We start from the raw sequence: 19,906 nt of genomic DNA, 5'->3' as shown, positions 1-19,906 counted from the left end.
AAAATAAAAAGGAAACTACATTTCCCAAGAGCCCTCCCAGATCGCAACTCATACAAACCTCCCCCTTTCCCTCTCCTACCCTCCCACCAAAAAGTGAATACACGTGATTATATTGCATTTGTATTAGACTTATATGTACTATTTTGTGTGTGTGTGTGTGTGTGTGTGTGTGTGTGTGTGTGTGTGTGTGCGTGAACCTGTTGTGTATTCACTGGAGAACATTGTTCCTTAGAGCTAGTCAGTCGGCGACATCACATACACTCAAAGCACTAAACGAGAGCGACTGGCTATGAAGAGCAGAGGACACTGAGTCGGCACTTTCCGAGATGTCAAAAGATTGCTGACACATCATTGGCCGGGGGTGGACTTTCCAATCGCCCAATCCCATGATTAAGTGGAGTACATAAATATGCTTTACTCCCAGACTCAAGGAGGATGGATTGGGTGGTTAGATTTTTCCTAGTGAGGTTTTGAGTTATGTATTGCCCAGGTCACTCTTGGTTTTCATATTGATGAGAAACTATAGCCTTAGGTTACCTAGCTGGCACAGTATTGGGCTACCATCCAGGCAAGCAGACTCTCTTGGCCTAATTGCCACAGACTGATCACTAATGGTTCTGTACGGAGAAAGCGTGGCAAACAAGCCATCTGCCATCATGGATAATGTCGGCCTGATGCAAATCAGAGGCCTTTGAATTAAATTGATCTGGTGCCTGGGAACCCCTGACAAAGATGCTCTCAGGTACAGTAGGTGTGAATGATCTTTAAAATGCTTACACATAATCACATACAGGGGTATACATTTAGTATACAAAGCATTAAGAATACCTGCTCGTTCCATGACATAGACTGGCCAGGTGAATCCAGGTGAAAGCTATATGATCCCTTATTGATGTCACTTGTTTAATCCAATTCAATCAGTGTAGATGAAGGGGAGGAGACCGGTTATAGAAAGATTTTGAAGCCTTGCGACAATTGAGACATGGATCGTGTATGTGTGCCATTGAGAGGATGAATGGGCAAGACAAAAGATTTAAGTGCCTTTGAACAGGGCGCACCAGTGCCGGGCTCACCGGTTTGTGTCAAGAACTGCAACGCTGATGGATTTTTCACCCTCAACAGTTTCCTGTGTGTATCAAGAATGGTCCACCACCCAAAGGACATCCAGCCAACTTGACACAACTGCGGGAAGCATTGGAGTCAACATGGGCCAGCATCCCTGTGGAACGCTTTCAACACCATGTAGAGTCCACGCCCTGACAAATTGAAGCTGTTCTGAGGGCAAAAGGTTGGGGGTACAACAAGATGTTCCTAATGTTTGGTACACTCAGTGTATATTGGGTATTTCAGACATGTAATAAAATACAACTCTGAAACTAAGAACTAAATTCAAGACATCAGGTTTCCTATGTTACTGTAAGGCAAAACCCGCAAAAAAACTCTTATTCTCCTCACCATCAAAAAAAGTGGGGCTTTGATACTAGACACAGCTTCTAAATCGGGGTTAAGGGCTGACAGACTGTGCTACTTCGCCTCCTGTACCTCCTCAAACTGGCCTGGTCCCCAGATACTGGTAGTGACAACAGGACCTTTGACCTTTTGCAATATGCATTTAGCAGCACTGGAGCAGGAATCCATTATTCAGACTGAGATAGAGGCCATGATCCAATGCTTTAAAAACACAGCCTTCCTTCCTTCTTTCCTTCCTTTCTTATTTGAGGTAATCCCTGATCTAACGAAAATTGCTAAGTATAAGCCATGGTTCTATCCCATAGCTTCCACTATTCCAACCATATCAGATCACTTATTTCTCAAATGAGGGTGGAAGGAGGGATGTAGAGGGTAGCAGGGGTAGGAGGCTGGTGGCTCTGTTCTGTTCAATGTCCTGGCTCGGAGTTGACTACTTCTAGTCTAACTGCACAGCAGGCATCACTATTGATCGGTGATGCCTGGCAAGGGGCCTGGATAGTCGGGCTAAAGCAAAACTTGATTTGTTTTAGGTCTACATAATGAAGAAATGTGTTTCACACAAGCAAATAAAGACGGGGAACCATTATTATTGATTTAATAATGTTATAATATGGGTATAGGTATCACAGGAGGTTGGTGGCACCTTAATTGAGGAGGACAGACTCGTGGTAATGGCTGGAGCAAAATGAGTAGACTAGTATCAAATACATGAAACACATAGTTTGATGCCATTCCATTTGCTCCATTATGAGCTGTCCTCCCCTTGGCAGCCTCCACTGATAGGTATACCATGGGAACTTCCACAGGAACACACACACACAAACACACACACACACACACACACACACACACACACACACACACACAGGCAGGGAACCAGTACTTGTAAGGTGTGTGTAGAGATTGGAGGGGAGGCCATGCTTACATTCCAGGTGTTTTTTCTTGGGTGCTGTCTGCTCATGAGTGGTGGCTTTGCAGACAGCTCGAGCAACCTCCGATCCCGTCAAGCTGTATTGCGCCGCGGCAATGCGGTCCGTCAGCGTCTGTCCCGACATCTTCTCTCCGTGGCGTCCAACCTCACGAATCAAACGTCAAAAATGGTCCCCCCCAAAGCACAACCAGTCGTCGTATTCCAGGCTGCCCCTAAAAATCCACTGGGGAGGTGGATATTGGAAAAAATACTCTCAGACTAGATATGGGGAAATGCTGTAGGATATTAGGCCCCTATCTGAGATCGGAAATTAAACGACAAGTTGAAAAGGATGCTTGACATGGATAATGGCAAATACGGTTGCGTCGTGCTTTCCTCTCGAGTCCAATTTACCGATAGCCTATACCTTACTTAGCCCTGGCCCATGCTATATGAACTCGATTTGATAAATAAGATTGGTCTATAGGCTATCAGAGGTGTAATTTATCCTGAATATGCAATACAACAAGGCAAAGGGAGAGATGAGATCGATTAATTTTCTATGATACCTTCTCGTTGTAATTGTCTATAAACGGGTATTTGTTTTTTGCTATGTTTGATTTGTATACTTCTACATTAGTAATGCATGTTTTACAATGAAATATCCGTTCAATTACCTGTAGGCTATTATATTCTAAAGTCCTTACTGTAACGGTTTGGATGGTTGCCTCCTTATACAATGACGGTTCGCTCTGGATGATGCTCGACGGACAAGGCGTCCTTCTCTCTTCCTGCGAAGGACTATAATCCTCGCCAAGGACCCCCGTTATTCAGCCAACTCTTTTGCCTCTCAATTTATGGGCCATTAAATAACAGTGGCGTTCTTTCCCCCCAGTGATCCCACCGTTCACCGCCGACGATGCTTGAAACAGAGGAGGTGGATGGTGGCGTTTCGGTGGACTTGCCTTGTTTGTTTCTTTATTTATTATCTCACTCCTCCCCCTCGTCTGATTCAGATGACACGTCATTTAAGAACTCAGTAGGCTAGTGGCAGCATCCCTATAAGCAGCGGGCAGCATCCCCTTGGCGAGACTAGTTCTTAAAGGGTTAAAGGGGACCACAGAAGCCAACGATGCAACTGATAGGCAGATGCGCACGAGTAATCAAAAGCGGATCTGGCCAGTACAGGAGAAGGATGTGGAAAGCTCCCTGACTCAACTGTATTGTGTTACGATGCTTATTATGCTTTCATATGTAATCCCTGCTGGAAGTCTGCCCTTTCCTCTGGATTCCCTGACAATAATTGTTTGTTCACAATTATATGTTTGCGCAACTATTGGTGATGATAGAGAAACCTTCAGTTATTTATATTAGAACCATTTCAGCACCATTGCGCTATCCACATGTGCTGCCGAGTCTATGGGTCTCGAACCATTTCAGCATCATGGCGCTGTCCTCAATTGGTTTCTACCAAAGATAAAGAGACGAAGAGAGAGGGTTTACTCCCGTGAAAATCTGTCCACAATAAGCAGACCACCTGCCTTCAGGCCTTTGGGAGGACTACCGTTGTTAGGGTGGAGACAAGACGATATATATACAGTTGAAGTAGGAATACGTGTAAACTCAGTTTTTCACAATTCCTGACATTTCATCCTGGTAAAAGATCCCTGTCTTAGGTCAGTTAGGATCAGTACTTTATTTTAAGAATGTGCAATGTCAGAATAATAGTAGAGAGAATGATTTATTTCAGCTTTTATTTCTTTCATCACATTCCCAGTGGGTCAGACGTTTACATACACTCAATTAATATTTGGTAGCATTGCCTTGAAATTGTTTAACTTGTCTCAAACGTTTCGGTAGCCTTCCACAAGCTTCCCACAATAAGTTGGGTGAATTTTCTCTCCCCCACTCTGCATAAATGGACGTTTGTTTGTTACAACAGAGAGATTTTGCAGTACTGTAACATCAAAAGGTTAGACATTGAAACAATATTTCTAATGCAAATAAAGTGGTAAATGGTTCGTGGGGCTCTAAACAACAATCACGTCAAATAAGTTGTTGTTTCGTGATACAACTAAGGACTGTATAACCACATAATGGTAGCTCTACAAATGTATACGTCCCAGTTATCAGATTTACATCTAAAAGTTGTAGAACGTATATGATTCAATATGAAACTATTTGTGAGAAATGTAAATGTTATTCTTGCCTTCTAAATGAGATAATACTGTAACATCAAAAGACTTTTGCCAAGTCAGTGACCCCGCCCACGTGAGCACAGACATTGTGGCAATGGGATGGAACCGCCCTCCAAGACGAGTGCTTAAAAAGACTCGCTGAAAAATGAACATATTAGACCAGCGTGAACGACAGCGTGAGCTGAAAGTTACGAAATGGTTAGAAACTCTGAAATTTTCAACAGAGAAGAAGAAAATCTCTACCAGACCAGACAGCGTGAAGCGGTGGCTACACGGCTGAGAAATGGTTTCAAACTAAAGACCAGCCAAAGTACAGCGCGAGCTGGATATGGCAAAAAGGTTTGAAACTACAATACCAGAAAATGGTAAAACCCTCTGAAACTCTCTCTCTCTCTCTCTTGAAGAAGACTACACAGGAACATTCAGTCTGCAGCTGTTTATGCACTGTTATGCACCTAGGAAACTCGACCGAAGACGAGAGACAAAGAACAATTTCCTCTCACCACTATAGGTATCTCTAGGGTATCTATTCTAAACAAGCAGAGTGAAGAATAAAGTCCACTGAACACCGCATGGTACACCTCTGGAAGATATGTTCTAACAGACACTCTGAGACCAACCTACTACAACTACTAAGGACATGGTGACCTCTGGTGGACAACCAGAGACTTCTGATGAACTACTCTCCATGGATGGACAGGTTGATTTCACCAGAAAGAGACGACAAAGACATACAAGCGTAAATATGTACTTTGCATTTCTAAATAAGATCGAGCGGTTTTTATGGTGCTAAATATCCACATTTACGATGAGCGTATTATTCAACTGCATGTTCGAAAGTTGAATTCCTTTGTCTCTCCTCCTTAAGCTCTTTCTTCCCGCCCCCTTTCATTGTGTAACAAGCCGTCATATCGGGTTAGTCCACTAGGGACTTTTCATTGCATCATGTTAGTAATCAATGTATAATCTATTCTGTGTGTGTTTATGTAATTCTGTGTGATTATTTAGTTAGCAAATAAATAATTAAGCCAATTTGTGTATCGCTGATTCATCATGGTTCGTGCAGATTTGAAGTCAACAACGTTCAGAATTAGACTGATGAGGTAATAATGATCATTCATGGATGATTGGTATAATGATATACACTATCGTTCAAAGGTTTGGGGTCACAGACAGCTCACAAGACCTCAACTTCATTGAATAGCACCCACAAAACATCAGTCTCAACGTCAACAGTGAAGAGGCGACTCCGGGATGCTGGCCTTCTAGGCAGAGTTCCTCTGTCCACTGTCTGTGTTATTTTGCCCATCTTAATCTTTTATTTTTATTGGCCAGTCTGAGATATTGCTTTTTCTGAGCAACTCTTCCTAGAAGGCCAGCATCCCGAAGTCGCCTCTTCACTGTTGAAGTTGAGACTGGTGTTTGAGGGTACTATTTAATAAAGCTGCCAGTTGAGGACTTGTGAGGCGTCTGTTTCTCAAACGAGGCACTCTAATGTACTTGTCCTCTTGCTCAGTTGTGCACCGGGGCCTCCCAATCCTCTTTCTATTCTGGTTAGAGCCCGTTTGCGCTGTACTGTGAAGGGAGTAGTACACAGCGTTGTACGAGATCTTCAGTTCTTTGGCAATTCATTTCTCAGAACAAGAATTGACTGTTGAGTTTCAGAAGAAAGTTATTGGTTTCTGGCCATTTTGAGCCTGTAATCGAACACACAAATGCTGAGGCTCCAGATACTCAACTCATCTAAAGAAGGCCCGTTTTATAGCTTCTTTAATCAGAACAACACTTTTCAGCTGTGCTAACATAACTGCAAAAGGGTTTTCTAATGATCAATTAGCCTTTTAAAATGATAAACTTGGATTAGCTAACACGACGTGCCATTGGAACACAGGAGTGATGGTTGCTGATAATGGGCCTCTGTACGCCTATGTAGACATTCCATAAAGAATTAGCTGTTTCCAGCTACAATAGTAATTTACAACATTAAGAATGTCTTCACTGTATTTCTGATCAATTTGATGTTATTTTAATGGACAACAAATGAGCTTTTCTTTCAAAAACAAGGACATTTCTAAGTGACCCCAAACTTTTGAACGGTAGTGTATTATATCTTTAGAGTTAATTCGGGAAACGGTAACTCATTAAACCAACTTTTTCCGTGGTGCCCCAAGATTGCTAATGAGTTCATTGTTACATGATTAATTTAATCATCGTAATAAGTAAATATAGTTAATTGATTTGATTAAAAAATCATTTCATTAATGGTACCAACAGCCTTTCTAGGGAGTTTTTCCTAGCCACCGTGCTTCTACATCTGCATTGCTTGCTTTTTGGGGTTTAGGCTAGGTTTCTGTATAGCACTTTGTGACATCGGCTGATGTAAAAAAGCCTTTGTAAATACTTTTGATTGCTTGATTGAAGCATGGTGGTGGTGGCATCATCATGCTGTGGGAATGTTTTTCAGCGGCAGGAACTGGGAGACAAGTCAGGATCGAAGCAAAGATGAATGGAGCAAAGTACAGAGAGATCCTTGATGAAAACCTGCTTCAGAGCACTCAGGACCTCAGACTGGGGCGAAGGTTCAGCTTGCAACACGACAATGACCCAAAGCACACAGCCAAGACAACGCAGGAGTGGCTTCAGGACATCTCTCAATGTCATTGAGTGGCCCAGCCCGAGCCCGGACTTGAAGGAAGAATGGGAGAAACTCCCCGAATACAGGTGTGCCAAGCTTTTAGCGTCACACCCAAGAAGACTCGAATCTGTAAACGCTGCCAAAGGTGCTTTAACAAAGTACTGAGTAAAGGGTCTGAATAGTTATGTAAATGTGATATCAGTTTTATTAAAGATAATTAACAACAAAAAAATGTTTTTGCTTTGTCATTATGGGGTATTGTGTGTGGATTGATTAGGGGGGAAAATTATTTAGGCTGTAACCTAAGAAAATGTGGAAATGTCAGTGAAGGGATCTGAATACTTTCCGAAGGCACTGTATATACAGTATATAAAGAACAGTCAGGCCTCAGAGGCAGCACGGGACCAGGTAAAGATTGTCCACGAGGATGACTACTGAATTTGTAAGTCCATACAATAAGACCCCTTTAGTATATGGTTATGTTTAACTGTGTACATAAAATGAAACTATCTTTACATTTTAATCTGCCAATCAAGAATGTTTTGGGCCTTTAATGTACCGTCGTGGCCAAAAGTTTTGAGAATGAAAAATATTAATTTTCACTAAGTTTGCTGCTTCAGTGTCTTTAGGTCTGGGGAGTTTCCTGGCCATGGACCCAAAATATCAATGTTTTGTTCCCCGAGCCAATTAGTTATCAATTTTGCCTTATGGCAAGGTGCTCGGTCATGCTGGAAAAGGCATTGTTTGTCACCAAACTGTTCCTGGATGGTTGGGAGAAGATGCTCTCGGAGGATGTGTTGGTACCATTCTTCATTCATGGCTGTGTTCTTAGGCAAAATAGTGAGTGAGCCCACTCCCTTTGCTGAGAAGAAACTCCACACAGGAATGGTCTCAGGATGCTTTACTGTTGGCATGACACAGGACTGATGGTAGCGCTCACCATGTCTTCTCCGGACAAGCTTTTTTCCGGATGCCCCAAACAATCGGAAAGGGGATTCATCAGAGAAAATGACTTAACTCCAGTCCTCAGCAGTCCAATCCCTGTACCTTTTGCAGAATATCAGTCTGTCCCTGATGTTTTTCCTGGAGAGAAGTAGCTTCTTTGCTGCCCTTCTTAACACCAGGCCATCCTCCAAAGGTCTTCGCCTCACTGTGCATGCAGATGCACTCACCCCTGCCTGCTGCCATTCCTGAGCAAGCTCTGTACTGGTGGTGCCCCGATCCCGCAGCTGAATCAACTTTAGGAGACGGTCTTGGTGCTTGGACTTTCTTGGGCGCCCTGAAGCCTTCTTCACACCAATTGAACCACTCTCCTTGAAGTTCTTGATCTGATAAATAGTTGATTTAGGTGCAATCTTACTGGCAGCAATATCCTTGCCTGTGAAGCCCTTTTTGTGCAAAGCAATGATGACGGCAGGTGTTTCCTTGCAGGTAACCATGGATGACAGAGGAAGAACAATGATTCCAAGCACCACCCTCCTTTTGAAGCTTCCAGTTTGTTATTTGAACTCAATCAGCATGACAGAGTGATCTCCAGCCTTGTTCTTGTCAACACTCACACCTGTGTTAAGAGAATCACTGACATGATGTCAGCTGGTCCTTTTGTGGCAGGGCTGAAATGCAGTGGAAATGTTTTTGTTGATTCAGTTCATTTGCATGGCAAAGAGGGACCTTGCAATTAATTGCAATCCCTCTGATCACTCTTCATAACATTCTGGAGTATATGCAAATTGCCATCATACAAACTGAGGCAGCCGAAAATTAATATTTGCGTCATTCTCAAAACTTTTGGCCACGACTGTACTTCCAATGCCTCAACATGGACAGTCATTACAGTAAACAGAAAAGTTTACACAATTTATGTTCATGTCTGCCCTCTCTCTTGCCTTGCACCGTACATATTGCCGAAATTCTACCTCTTAACCACAGGAGACACCACGCAAGCGCTCCCTCTTTGTGAGGATGTTTTCATGCTTGAGGAAGACTTCCAAAAAGTCCTCCTGCTGCAAAACCTTGTAGAGGAATGTATTAGTCTTAATATACTAATTCCATTGTAGTTTTGGTCTTTTTCAAATCTTTCTAATATCATATTTCACAAAGTGGTGGATGTAACTGGTCAAAATGTGTGTCAACATTCTAGTTATTCATTCTATTAGTCATCCCCAACCCTATACATGAAATTATGCATACAAATGGCACACATCAGACTATATATGTACAATAAGAGAGAGCACATGTTAAAGGCCCATTGCAGTAAAAAGTGATTTCTCTGTTTTATATTTCCACACAGTTTTGGTGTGAGAGCAGTTTGAAAAGACAGTGTGAAATATCAGCCTGTTTGGTGGGATAGACTTTTGGCCTGACTGGTGAATAGACCAATAAGAAAGAGTTCCAAACCTCTCCGCAAATAACAGCTAGCTTTCAGTTTTCCCCTCTCCACTTCGACAGTCCTAGCGAAATTCTTGCTTGAGAAATTGCTCTTTGCCAAGAAGCTATTCATATTTTTCGACAATTTTAATTGAAAACAATCACAGTAAGAAAATGTGATATTGAGATAAAAACTGCACTGGACCTTTAAGTGCTTTCCACTCTCTATGATGCTCAAACCATTTCAAATAACTTGTCTGTCCATGGAGACCGAGACACACATGGCATGTAAGATCTCATGATAAGTCTTTAATTCAGTAAGTCACAACCATATAGAATTGCACAGCATCTTCACATTGTCCCAGAAAGGGCTTGCACAAACTGTCAGTCAGTCTTTACAGCTGCCCTGTATATACAAATAATTAAAAGCCTTTGAAAAGTAAAATACAGTCATTATAAATAGAAGAAATAAAATGTACAAACTTGATTTATTTTTAGTTCCCATGGTTTATGTCCCTAATATGTTCCCTTATATACAAGATGAGTTTTATTCACTAGTGCTTTTTATTAATTTATTTCCCTTCGGAAAATACATTTCCCTCTGGCCCTCTGTGTTCACGTCTTGATAAGGCCCTCTAGAAAGTCTTTCTCCACCATCTCCTCAATGTTCTGCCGTGCCCGACTCCAGAACACTTTTTGGCTCTCCAGCTTGCCCTCCTTGTTGGGGAAGGAGGGCCCAGAGTGGCTGGGGGCGGCATTGCGGCTGCTGGCCTTACTATTGAACACCTGGCTGAGCAGGTTGAAGAAAGGGAGGAGCTGCTCCATACTGCGGATCACGTAGAGCGTCAGGGTGAGGTGGCCCGGTTCCCAGGACAGAGTACGCAGGGAACAGTCCTCCTCTGGGTTCTTCTATGGGAAGGAATGGATGGAAACAGATGACAGCAGAATGAGCAAAAAGATGTGACTTTATATAGCTATGACTACACATATTAAACTCAACAAAAAAAGAAACGTCCTTTTTTCAGGACCCTGTCTTTCAAAGATAATTAGTAAAAATCCAAATAACTTCACAGATCTTCATTATAAAAGGTTTAACTTCTCTAGGGTAGGGGGTAGCATTCGGAATTTTGGATGAAAAGCATGCCCAAATTAAACGGCCTGCTACTCGGGCCCAGAAGATATGATATGTACACAACTGGTAGATTTGGATAGAAAACACTCTAAAAAGTTTCCAAAAGTTGTTAAAATAGTGTCTGAGTATAACAGAACTGATTTGGCAGGTGAAAACCTGAGAAAAATCCATTCAGGAAGTCGTTTTTTTTTGGTTTTGTAGTTTCTATTCAATGCCATTACAGTATCCATTTACTTAGGACTCAAATTGCAGTTCCTATGCCTTCCACTAGATGTCAACAGTCTTTAGAAATTGTTTCAGGCTTGTATTCTGATAAATGAGAGAGTAACACCAGTCTGAATGAGTGGACCCTACCGTGTCACAGAGCTTTTTCATGTGCAATCCCGAGAGAGTGCCTTTCTTGTTTACCTTTTATATTGACAAACTTATTGTCCGGTTGAAATATTATAGATCATTTAGGTTAAAAACAACCTGAGGATTGAATATAAACATCGTTTGACATGTTTCTATGAACTTTACAGATACAATTTGGATTTTTTTTGTCTGCCTGTTTTGACTGCGTTTGAGCCTGTGGATTACTGAAGAAAACACACAAACAAAACTGAGTTTTTTGGATATAAAGAGACTATCGAACAAAAGGAACATTTATTGAGTAAATGAATATCTTCTGAGTGCCACCATATGAAGATCATCAAAAGTAAGGGATTAATTTTATCAGTGCTACAGGGAGACAGGACGGACAGCTGATCGTCCTCAGTGGCAAACCACGTGTAACAACACCTGCAGAGGATCGGTACATCTGAACATCACACCTGCGGAACAGGTACAGGACGGCAACAACAACTGCCCAAGTTACTCCAGGAATGAACAATCCCTCCATCAGTGCTCAGACTGTCCGCAATAGGCTGAGAGAGGCTGGACTGAGGGCTTGTAGGCCTGTTGTAAGGCAGGTCCTCACCAGACATCACTGGCAATGTCGCCTATGGACACAAACCCACCGTCGCTCGACCAGACAGGACTGACAAAAAGTGCACTTCACTGACGAGCCGCGGTTTTGTCTCACCAAGGGTGATGGTCGGATTCGAGTTTATCGTCGAAGGAATGAGCGTTACACCGAGGCCTGTACTCTGGAGTGGGATCAATTTGGACGTGGAGGGTCCGTCATGGTCTGGGTCGGTGTGTCACAACATCATCAGACTGCCTGCAATGACAACAAGCTCAATCTCAACGCTGTGCGTTACAGGCAAGACACCTCCTCCCTCATGTGGTACCCTTCCTGCAGGCTCATCCTGACATGACCCTCCAGCATGACAATGCCATCAGCCATACTGCTCGTTCTGTGCATGATGTCCTGCAAGACAGGAATGTCAGTGTTCTGCCATGTCCAGCGAAGAGCCCGGATCTCAATCCCATTGAGCACGTCTGGGAACTGCTGGATCGGAGGGTGAGGGCTAGGGCCATTCCCCCCAGAAATGTCAGAGAACTTGCAGGTGCCTTAGTGGAAGAGTGGGGTAACATCTCACAGCAATAACTGGCAAATCTGGTGCAGTCCATGAGGAGGTGATGCACTGCAGTACTTAATGCAGCTGGTGGCCACACCAGATACCGACTGTTACTTTTGATTTTGTCCCCCCCTTTCTTCAGGGACACTTAATTCAATTTTTGTTAGTCACAAGTTTGTGGAACTTGTTCAGTTTATGTCTCAGTTGTTAAATCTTATGTTCATACAAATATTTACACGTTAAGTTTGCTGAAAATAAACCCAGTTGACAGTGAGAGGACAGTTGAAGTCGGAAGTTTACATACACCTTATTAGCCAAATACATTTAAAACTCAGTTTAACAATTCCTAGTAAAATAAATAAATTTAAAAAAAAGTAATAAGTAAAAATAGGTCAGTTAGGATCACCACTTTATTTTAAGAATGTGAAATGTCAGAATAAGAGAGAGAATGATTTATTTCAGCTTTGATTTCTTTCATCACATTCCCAGTGGGTCAGAAGTTTACATACACTCAATTAGCATTTGGTAGCATTGCCTTTAAATTGTTTAACTTGGGACAAACATTTCGAGTAGCCTTCCACAAGCATCTCACAATAAGTTGGGTGAATTTTGGCCCATTCTTCCTGACAGAGCTGGTGTAACTGAGTCAGGTTTTTAGGCCTCCTTGCTCGCGCGCACACATTTTCAGTTCTGCCCACAAATGTTCTATAAGATTGAGGTCAGGGCATTGTGATGGCCACTCCAATACCTTGACTTTCTTGTCCTTAAGCCATTTTGCCACAACTTTGGTAGTATGCTTGGGGTCATTGTCCATTTGGAAGACCCATTTGTGACCAAGCTTTAATGATGTCTTGAGATGTTGCTACAGTATATCCAGAATTTTCAAACATCATGATGCCATCTATTTTGTGAAGTGCACCAGTCCCTCCTGCAGCAAAACACCCCAACAACATGATGCTGCCACCCCTGTGCTTCATGGTTGGGATGGTCTTGCAATCATCCCCATTATTCCTCCAAACGTAACAATGGTCATTTTGGCCAAACAGTTCTATTTTTGTTTCATCAGACCAGAGGACAGTTCTCCAAAAATTGTGTTTATACTGTTTGTATTTACATACTATTGTTTGTACAGATGAACGTGGTATCTTCAGGTGTTTGGAAATTGCTCCATAGGATTAACCATACTTGTGGAGGTCTACAATTTTCTTTCCTGAGGTCTTGGCTGATTTCTTTTGATTTTCCCATGATGTCAAGCAAAGAGGCACTGAGTTTGAAGGTAGGCCTTGAAATACATCCACAGGTACACCTCCAATTGACTCAAATTATGTCAATTAGCCTATCAGAGGCTTCTAAAGCCATGACATGATTTTCTGGAAAGGCACAGACAATTTAGTGTGTCAACTTCTGACCCACTGGAATTGTGATACAGTGAATTGTAAGTGAAATAATCTGTCTGTAAACAATTGTTGGAAAAATTACTTGTGTCATGCACAAAGTAGATGTCCAAACCGACTTGCCAATACTATAGTTTGTTAACAAGAAATTTGTGGAGTGGTTGAAAAACGAGTTTTAATGACTCCAACCCAAGTATATGTAAACTTCCGACTTCAACTTTATGTGCTTTGTTTGTGTGCCATTATCTGACTTGATTGTCTGCCAGAATGTTTTTATTTTTCAAATTAGCAGCTGACATTTACATTTCTCAAGTTTAATTTTTGTTGTCACGTGGGGAAAGCGCCCTAGCGCTCTGATTGGCTCAAGGGTGTGAAGTTATCCCTGACGCTCATCCAAGATTCTACATGTTGAATCGTGAAAGACTGCCTCACTCTTGACCACCGGCAGGTGTCCCCTGGAACACACCGCGGGGACTGCAGCTGATGTTCACCCACTGATGGCCTTCGGAAAAGATTTCAGGCTGCTACACTATTGGCCTTAGGGGTACACTAAGTTGTCCCAAATGTCGGTAATAGCTAAAGTTACCACGGTCATTGCGATAGGTCACTTTTGCTAATGTGGGTCTATGTCTAGCCTTGCATTATGTTGCTCTGAAGGTAGACCAGAGCAGTTACCTTGGCTCGTTTCCTCAGCAGCTTGGCTAGTCGGACAACGTAGGGTTTGAACTCTCTCTGGTGGGTCCCCTGACGTCTCACCTCCAGGCCCGAGTCATCAGATGCCTCGGGGATGAAGGCCCAGCGGTACCTAAGAAAGAACACAACCAATGCCCAAACTTTACACACACACAATCCTTTTCACACTTCTGAGCAAAAAACACACAATGTATGACGGAAAGGACAAAGTGACAGGAAAATATAGGAGCCATCACTGAATGATTTCGTTCAGTACGAAACGTGTGAAAAGGCTTGAGGACCTCACTGGGTAAAAGTGATGCGATATACTTTCATGTGTTCTGAAACATAATCTGTGCTTAAACCTTTTATAACCTTCCAAACACAAATCTAAAGGAGAGAGTGCAGTGTGCATTACAGTCTTCAGATGAATGTACTGCATGCGAGTGTATGAACCCAGGCAGGAGTAGTGGGCTAGTACACACATCTGGAACTGGGGCAGGCTCTCGGAGGGCAGTGCCAGGGCCAGGTCCAGCAGTTTGCAGGCAGACAGGTAGAGGTTGAGCCAGCGCTGGCTGTTGTAGGAGGTGGAGAAACCGTTCCCTCCAGAGTAGGTGGTCTCCAGGCCAGCCACCGATGGACCCGACGTCCTACAGGTCAAACCCAGATGGAAACATGACCAACGCATACACACGACAGACTCAGATGGAACGGACCAGTTTCCTGGACACAGATTAAACCTAGCCCTGGATTCAAATGCAACTTCTGTCAAACGGAGAATCTCCATTGAACATGCGTCTAAATTCAGGTCTACTCTTAATCTGTGTCCAGGAAACCAGCCCTACAGGTTGAAGATACACATTGGTAGTGGAAGTTTCCCCACCATACAATCGAAAGCGCGTTGAGCACCTGAAACTCAATAAATCCAATCCATCATCATGGCACATCATTTCTATGGCAGGAAAAACACACATTCTCTCATTGTCATGTATTAATCAATGTCCACTCCCATTTGGTGGATTGACAGTTACCTTGACATGTCCTCATCTGCAGTAAGCTCCTGCTCCATGAGTAAAAAGACCTGAACCTGAGAGGGAGTGAATACATAGGTAAGTAAATAGGAAAAAAGCCACACACTGTTAGGATTATATATAACGATCTATTACCTTGGTCGACGATCTATAGTACAGTAGTTCGAGACAAAGGGGATGATCGCCACAACTCAGTAATCGACAACAGTTGGGCTTTTTTATCCAATCAAGACACCCATTACTTCACTTAAAAAGCCGACATTATCTCTTGGAAATTCTATCAAAATATTTATAAACAGCGGGACAAACAAACGCAGAGGTGTTTGAGGCTTGGCGTAGGCCTTCATCAGGCTGCCCATCGGCAGATGGCGCTTGTGTCTGTGTGTGACTAAGTGCGGTGTGTGTTCTGTAGCGTGCTCTAGCTCTCTCTCACCAGTTCAGTGATCATGGTGGGCCACAGTGAGGTGAGGTGTTGAGGAGACATGCGCAGCAGTAGAACTCTGAAGAACAGGAACACTTGGGCATGGAGGATGGGCACCTGGGGCAGACGCAGACTCTCCACCAGCCGCTCTGATGGGGGAAACACACGCACTCATGTAAGTCAATACGCCATCCGCTGTGTGTGTGTGTGTTGCGTGCGTGCTTGTCTGCATGTGCGTGTTTACCCTGTATGTCAGGTAGGTATTTCTGGTACTGGTCCACCTCGCTGCTGTAGATGGTGAAGGCCAGGCGTTTGAGCAGCATGGCTCTCTGCTCCAGCTCTGCGTCTCGGTTAGAGAACAGATTCAGAGAGCTGCTCTGAGCCACCGCCACACGAGCTGCAGACACACACACGCCTTAACTACTATACTATAACAGTTATAATATAAAGTCGACCCATATATTTACCTGTAAAACTCCCATACAACTACACACAGAAATTCTCATTTAGAAGAATCAGGCTACTAATTATACTTACTCATAAGATCTCTAAACGTGGTCTTGTCGTGGGTCATAAGATGATCAATGATGGCTCTCCAACTGGAAAATGCAGGAGAGGATGTCAGATAAAATCCTATTATATGAAGCACATATAACAAGAATACACAAACCCCTGTCCCCTCCCCCACACACACTCAACAATTCTCAACTCACTGGCTGACACAGGAGGAATCCATCTGGAAAAAGGTGTGGTCCATGAAGAGGTCGAAGGCTTCTTTCTTCCAGGCCCGCCGGGTGTACTGGTACCCACTCAGGCTGCTCAGCAGCTGGATACACGCCCGGTAGCTGGGGGCGTTGTGGGCACTGCCAAGGAAGAGGAAGAGACACAGTGCACATTAGAGATAGGACCCAGACATGACCAGACCAGGAAATACTGGGCCCCAGTCATACAGCGTGGGAGTGGTTCCTAGGCAGATCTCATGGGCATGTTATTTAGTGTAACTGAGGAGCCGGGAGTGCTCAAGGCTCTAGCGGAGGAGTGTAGTGTATTGGCTGGTCCATCCCTACCTGTGGTTGCGGAGGTAGGGCACGACATAGTGCATAATGTTCACCAGTAGAGGGATCACCCTCTCTTTCTCGTCACTGTAGAACACCATGTCTAGGAGATGGGCCAGCACCTGACAACACACAACCGCTACTCTCAATACTCGGCACTGTTCAGATAGGATACATGGCAACAGCGTGCTACCCTAAAAAGTACTATAAAACCTAGCACATTGCGATATTGCTTTAAAAGATACATCCGTGCACTACAGCAGACATAAAGCGACCAATAAACACTCACGCACCGCAATAAGTAAACAGGTCACATGAGAGTGACATAAGCCTAAACAACGGGAAGAGAGGGAGGGCTGTTTATAACACTAAAGCAAGAGAGGCACAGTCAGTGGCTCCGGTTTATATTTGGCTTCAACAGCGACTGTGTCCAGAGAAGGATTTATTGCTTTGCTAATAGTGATTGAGGTTGGGCCTGGGGAGGGAGAGCTGATCGTAAATCAGCTGAGTGCGAGTCGACTGTGCATGGGTCCTAATAGCAGAAGCAAGGCTGTTGGTAGCCGTGAGTGGAGAGGACGCACGGACACACCCCGACAGACAAGGCGGCCAGACAGAGCAGAGCCCATGGTGTTTTACCTCCGCTAGCAGTGTGAGGGCGTGAACGCTGTACACAGATGGAGTGAAGCTGGACGCCTCCATCACTGTGAGCATTAGATCTGAAACACACACACGCCATTAGTGACACATCATACGCAGCACAGACACACATGCAGACGCACGCTGTACGTGAGCACAATCAAATATCCACACTAACATAACCTACCATTTTGAATGCTTTCCCAATACATTGGGTCATTCTAAGTGGTATGATAGTGTGGATATTGAAACACAGCCATACATTCAGTCACACAAGAAACACCTCTGAAATCGGCACATTCCTGATTAAGGGTGTGTTCATTAGGGGCCAAACGGAAGAAAACGGACTGAAACAGGGAGGGACTTCCCTGGACTTGTCCAATAAGAATTTGGTGCCCCAATGAACATATTGTACACAATGACGTATTGTACACAACTAGCACAGACAGCCAGGGTCCTCTCATCGCTCCTACCCTCTACGTCTTGCTCCAGGCTGGTCCCGTCCACCACGATCTGTGGCGACGCCTTGACCTCCAGGTTCCTCCTCAGCCAGGTGGTCTGCTCCAGAGAGGAGCCTGCGATGGTTCCGATGGCCTCCACCACCTTGTGGGTCACATCCTGCACACACACACACGGACACAGACAGTGAATAATCATACTGGCTTCATTACAATACTGCCATACCACTTAAGTAAAACGCATGCCCAATACATTGCTTCAATCCAATTGGTATGCTGGGGTAAATAATGGAACGGAACTCTTGAATTGAATTTATTTGGGTAAAAACATGTTCAGCAATATGTACATTGTATTCCCAGAAGATAGCACATACAAGTATTACTCAAAACACTTGATTCCGAAGTGGTCCTCGATGGGGCTTACCTCGATGAATATTATCTTATATTTTCTTGGAGATAAGAATTGTGAATTATGTCATCTTTAAGATAAAATAATAAATAGTGAATCCTTTTGCATGGGACTGAGGCTTACTTGCAGCTCCCGCTGGTCCTTCTTGCTCTCCAGGTTCGGGTTCTTGAGGATGAACTCATTCAGAACTCTGGGGAAGAGACAGATGGATAGGTTAGTCTGGTGGCTGCGTATGTACAGCGTAGATAAGGGGACGGGAGTGATGTTGGAAGTGAGAGAGGGCAGAGTCTCAGAGTGTTGTAAAGCACACTTATAGTAAGGAATCGCAGAGGTCTTCCCCTTTGTGGTTGTAGCTTCCAAACAACAGGCTCACATCGTCACGTTGGATATCCGCGTATCCAGCAGTGTCAACGATAGCTTGCAAGATTCTCCCTCCTCTGACGATTAGCTAATTCGAGCCCTGAATGCTGATTGGCTGACAGCTGTGGTATATCAGGTGCTCTAATTACTTTAGTAAGCAGATAGTAATAAGGCACCTGGGGATTTGTGGTATATGGCCAATATACCACAGCTAAGGGGTGTGTCCAGGCACTCTGCGTTGCGTTGCGCGTAAGAACACCCCTTAGCCGTGGTATATTGGCCATATACCACACCTCCTCAGGCCTTATTGCTTAAATGTATCCTTGTGTCTTCTTCCCCTTATTGAAATTGACTGGTCTTCAGTAGCTTGATCACTAGAGGTAGTGCCTGGTATAATTTATATTTATTTTATTTAACTAGGCAAGTCAGTTAAGAACAAATTCTTATTTACAATGACTGCCTACCCCGACACTGGGCCAATTGTGTGGCACCCTATGGGACTCCCAATCACGGCCGGATGTGATACAGCCTGGATTCAAACCAAGGACAGTAGTGACGCCTCTTGCACTGAGATGCAGTGCCTTAGACCGCTGCGCCACCCCGGGAGCTGGTGTGTGTGTATGGTCTAACCCCAGTATGAGGAACTGTCCAGGAGCAGGCAGCCCCAGCTGTACCGAGTCCTTCAGTAGGGCCAGCAGAGACGGCCAACTGTCCACCAGACCGGACACAGGGATCCTACATAGACCGACAAGCAGGATACAGTCACAAACAATGTTCTAATGATGGGTCAAGTACTAATTTAAGTCTGATACCTTTATAAACAATTTAGTAACAATACAGAACTCAATGAATTGGACTATCGAAGTAAAGAAATTCAGGTGTTTTATCTGAAATTAAATCAATTGTATTCTACATGCTCAACACACTTGACGTACAAAAATGTCAAACTAAACTTGACATCACATGAACTAAACTACAAAAGAGGGAAAACTCAAACTAATTGATTGTTTTAAGATTCACATGGATTTTCATTGCCAACATCTCATATATTTGCTACCTATGCTCAACACACTTGACAGACAGGTGGAGGAGGGCTGTTGGTCTCACCTCTGAACGTAGGCATAGAAGAATTGCAGCATGCACACCTCCAGAGACAGATGCTTCTACGGTGAGAAAGAGGGAAGACGAGTGAGAGAGGGGGAGGAGAGGGTTGAGGAAGAGGTGACACTGGACTACATTACATTAAATTAGAACAT

At 43.7% G+C, this 19,906-nt stretch overlaps 2 protein-coding genes across 12 annotated transcripts in view; both read right to left on the bottom strand.

Annotated features, from left to right (window-relative positions):
* Nucleotides 1-3,507, bottom strand: part of snap91a (synaptosome associated protein 91a) — a 60,966-nt gene extending 57,459 nt beyond the window's left edge. For 3 of the 6 annotated variants that reach the window (XM_024400176.2, XM_042313684.1, XM_042313678.1), the window contains exons 1-2: nt 3,088-3,505; nt 2,396-2,624 (exon numbers count right to left, since the gene is read on the bottom strand). In XM_024400176.2, the coding sequence (XP_024255944.1) occupies nt 2,396-2,525 (130 nt within the window). In that variant the 5' untranslated portion in view covers nt 2,526-2,624; nt 3,088-3,505. Of the gene's footprint in view, nt 1-2,395; nt 2,625-3,057 lie in introns of all 6 variants that reach the window. The other 3 variants (XM_024400194.2, XM_042313693.1, XM_024400185.2) reach the window with 2 other exon arrangements.
* A 6,362-nt stretch (nt 3,508-9,869) lies between these two features.
* Nucleotides 9,870-19,906, bottom strand: part of LOC112232918 (protein dopey-1) — a 38,187-nt gene continuing 28,150 nt past the window's right edge. For all 6 annotated transcript variants that reach the window (XM_042313611.1, XM_042313617.1, XM_042313606.1 and 3 more), the window contains 14 exons: nt 19,758-19,813; nt 19,281-19,385; nt 18,414-18,480; nt 17,897-18,041; nt 17,424-17,503; nt 16,800-16,909; nt 16,446-16,595; nt 16,270-16,331; nt 15,977-16,129; nt 15,745-15,881; nt 15,312-15,367; nt 14,766-14,930; nt 14,284-14,413; nt 9,870-10,489 (listed from right to left, as the gene is read on the bottom strand). In XM_042313611.1, coding sequence (XP_042169545.1) covers nt 10,196-10,489; nt 14,284-14,413; nt 14,766-14,930; nt 15,312-15,367; nt 15,745-15,881; nt 15,977-16,129; nt 16,270-16,331; nt 16,446-16,595; nt 16,800-16,909; nt 17,424-17,503; nt 17,897-18,041; nt 18,414-18,480; nt 19,281-19,385; nt 19,758-19,813 — 1,710 coding nt within the window. In that variant the 3' untranslated portion in view covers nt 9,870-10,195. The remainder of the gene's footprint in view (nt 10,490-14,283; nt 14,414-14,765; nt 14,931-15,311; nt 15,368-15,744; nt 15,882-15,976; nt 16,130-16,269; nt 16,332-16,445; nt 16,596-16,799; nt 16,910-17,423; nt 17,504-17,896; nt 18,042-18,413; nt 18,481-19,280; nt 19,386-19,757; nt 19,814-19,906) is intronic.

The sequence above is a fragment of the Oncorhynchus tshawytscha genome, linkage group LG03 (genome assembly GCF_018296145.1).
Source record: "Oncorhynchus tshawytscha isolate Ot180627B linkage group LG03, Otsh_v2.0, whole genome shotgun sequence".
Taxonomy (NCBI): Eukaryota; Metazoa; Chordata; class Actinopteri; order Salmoniformes; family Salmonidae; genus Oncorhynchus; species Oncorhynchus tshawytscha.
The sequence above is the reverse complement of the archived record's forward strand: the minus strand, read 5'-3'. Positions and strand labels throughout refer to the sequence as shown.